A 3,037-nucleotide genomic window follows, 5' to 3' on the forward strand; every position below is an offset into this window, starting at 1 on the left:
TGAATGTGGTATGATCGTAAGTAAAATAAGATCTTACGTTCCAAAGTAATTCGATTGAGCGAACTTCGAATTTGGTCAAATTAAAGGAGAAGTAAATGAGCGAGCCAGAATTACTGCTTGTTGCAATGTATTTGAACTTCGAATTTTGTTCTTTAGAGAGTAAGTAAATGAGCGACCACTTGTTACAATGTAAGTATTGGAAATATTTATTCTCAGTATTCATTTAATTTATTAGCATTTCTATTTAATTTATGATTATATATTTAAAAGTTCAAAATTTTTCTTTTTCAGTTTAATAATGAATTTCTATTTACAAAATGTTACATATATATATATGTACCCTATATTTATTGAAGCAAAAAACTATTTCATTTTTAATTACAACTATTACTGTATTACTTATCTATTGACTTTATGTATGACCAAGATATTAGTGTGGTTAAAAACATTGTGCGATAGAGAAGAACTTTTAAGGATTACGTATCAGTTTTAATAGCTCATTATGGGCTAACTCTAGTTTGTAGCAGTGGCTATTATGGACTAGGTGTAATTTGGCTCTGCGTAAGTGGAACACCATCAAATATTGACGTTAAAATGACAATTTCATTATTAATACTTAAATCGTATTTCTGATTTACAAAAACGTATAGCATACAAAATCTTTGTTTCATCACAGTTACATTGGTACGTAACTTTGTAGTCTACTCTTATACTCACAGCGTTTAAAAGAATTTGTTTTCCATACACGTTATACAACACTGTTTATGAGTAACAAGAATAATTTTAATTTATGTTCTCAGAATTGTGAAATTACTCATAACATTGAAAAAGGCATTCATTTCATTTAAAGAAGTGTTTCACAAAAGTTTGTTTTTACTACTGTTTTAAAAAATCGTGGATTAAAAATGAGTGTTCCGACTTTAGAAGACTTCCTAAATTTTGAAGCCAAAATAAGCCTCGACAAGCCAGTAGAAGATTATGTACGGCTGATGGATGATAGGATGAAAACAGACGCTTTGATTACCGACGAAGGTTTAAAAAATTGCTTTGAAAAAATTAGTTCGGCTGCAAGGGAAACTGTTTGGAAATTATTCTTTGAAGGCCCTTGCACAATTGAGAAGCAAGTGTTGGCTTCTGATCTGCTACGTGAGCACAAAGCGGATGCCGGCTTCTTTAATCCGTGGCCTTACAATGAATGGATTGTTAAGATACGCGATGAATTATTAAAACGGCAAATGATTTTGGTTTGGCGTGACGAAATTGTTAGAAAAGAACTTGGACCCTGTTGCTCCCGAGATTCAGATCTGTTTGAAGACGATAATGAAGAGGCTGCGAAGTTTTATGAGTTTGCTGGTTGTCAAGCTCGCTGGAAAGAAGTAGACGAAATGTCGACCATACCTGATGATGCGCCGAGTCTGTCGCCAATATTATCGGAAACAGCTCTCTCGCCAGCTGAAACTGGTGCTTCTGTCATTGAAACAAATCCCGCTAACGTCGACTTTCTTGCTGATCAATTTAAAACTTTATCCTGCGAAAGTCCATTAGAAGATTATAAGCATAATATGTTTGTCCAAACTAATATCAATGCCAATGATACTGAAGGATTCAAAAAGATATTGGCCGAAGCTAGAGAGAAGATTTGGCATTTCTTATTTGATCAATCAAGTCTACCACCAGAAAACTTTGAGAAGGCTGCCAAACTTCTACAAATGGTTAAATCGGATTCTTGCACATTTAGCCCCTATGATTACAACGATTGGATCGTTAAGGTTCGAGATGAATTATTTAAGCGTGGTTACCTTAAATTTTGGGAAAGAGTTATTGTTGCAAACAAACTGGGCTTATGCTGGTATAAGGATAGCGAATATTTTGATGATCGCGATGACAAAGCACCATTGCAATTCTACGAGTTCGGTGAGCATTGATTGAATTGATTCTAAGGGTAAAAATTACGATATTTTTCCGAAGAAGCACAAAAAATGAAAAATGCATTAAAATAGTTAAGAAATTAAATATGTTTATAACTCGAATTATGAAATAAGTTAACTGAATCGATTATCTTTGTGCTTTATGATGATATTAAACTCTTATTTTAATCATAAAATGATTAGATGCGAACACCATAAATGTGAATGAATGAATTTACAGAGTTGAATCGAATTTTAAACACATATACACGTATTAAATACGCACGCATGTTAAATAACACAAATTTATTTATGATATTACAACAGCGAATAACGTTTTTATTGGCCCAAAATTTAAAAAATGGTGATCATACTTCGAAGTAGTGATCCAAAGAGGGGAATCTTCACTTTGATCATTGTAATTTGAAATTTTGTTTTTTGAAAATGAAATTAGTTAAATCTCTATCAATATTTCAAAACATTAACCCTTTTTTTGTTTGGCACTTTTAGAAAGAAAGCATGTTTGTAATAAGTTGGTCCATGCTACATAATGCATAAGCACGAAATCATAAGCAATACAACGGACGATAAGGAGATAATAAATAAAATTAATAAATTTATAAAAATGCAAGAAGTTTGTATTAAAATACGTTTTAACACAAGTGAAAATGCTGTAGTGAGATGTGGCCCACCATTAAACAACAACCTTTGAAAATAAGGCTTTATAAGGGGAATGGTTGAATCCATTTTCAGTAGCTTTCATTCTTGGGAAAAGACGTCAGTATACTAAATTTCGTCAAGATATTTCAAAAATTACGACCTGCAGGTTGAGTGTGCGGATAGGCAGACGGACGGACAAGTATAATGAGAATTGGATTTATTTCAAGTCCTTCTGAGTTTTGCACACATCGTTTCAAACTTAACGTAATCTTGCACCACAATTGTTGTAGGGTATAAAAATAGTATAAACGCTCTTATATTAAACATATTTTCAAGTTGAGTAATTGAAACAAAAAATAGATGATCTGAGTAATAGCTTTGCAAATACAATACCTAATCTAATAAATGGAAACTTAACATTGTGACGTTGGCGATGTGGACATAAATTCATTTGATCTAAGTTTTATTGA

The 3,037-nt window shown here is 32.3% G+C and overlaps 1 protein-coding gene across 1 annotated transcript; it reads left to right on the top strand.

Annotated features, from left to right (window-relative positions):
* The first annotated feature begins 792 nt into the window (after positions 1-792).
* On the top strand, positions 793-2,527 carry LOC119633322. The gene has a single exon (XM_038026823.1). The coding sequence runs from the start codon at positions 906-908 to the stop codon at positions 1,923-1,925; it is 1,020 nt and encodes a 339-aa protein (XP_037882751.1). The 5' UTR covers positions 793-905; the 3' UTR covers positions 1,926-2,527.
* The last annotated feature ends 510 nt before the right edge of the window (positions 2,528-3,037 follow it).

Source organism: Glossina fuscipes, unplaced genomic scaffold, assembly GCF_014805625.2.
Source record: "Glossina fuscipes isolate IAEA_lab_2018 unplaced genomic scaffold, Yale_Gfus_2 2, whole genome shotgun sequence".
NCBI lineage: Eukaryota > Metazoa > Arthropoda > Insecta > Diptera > Glossinidae > Glossina > Glossina fuscipes.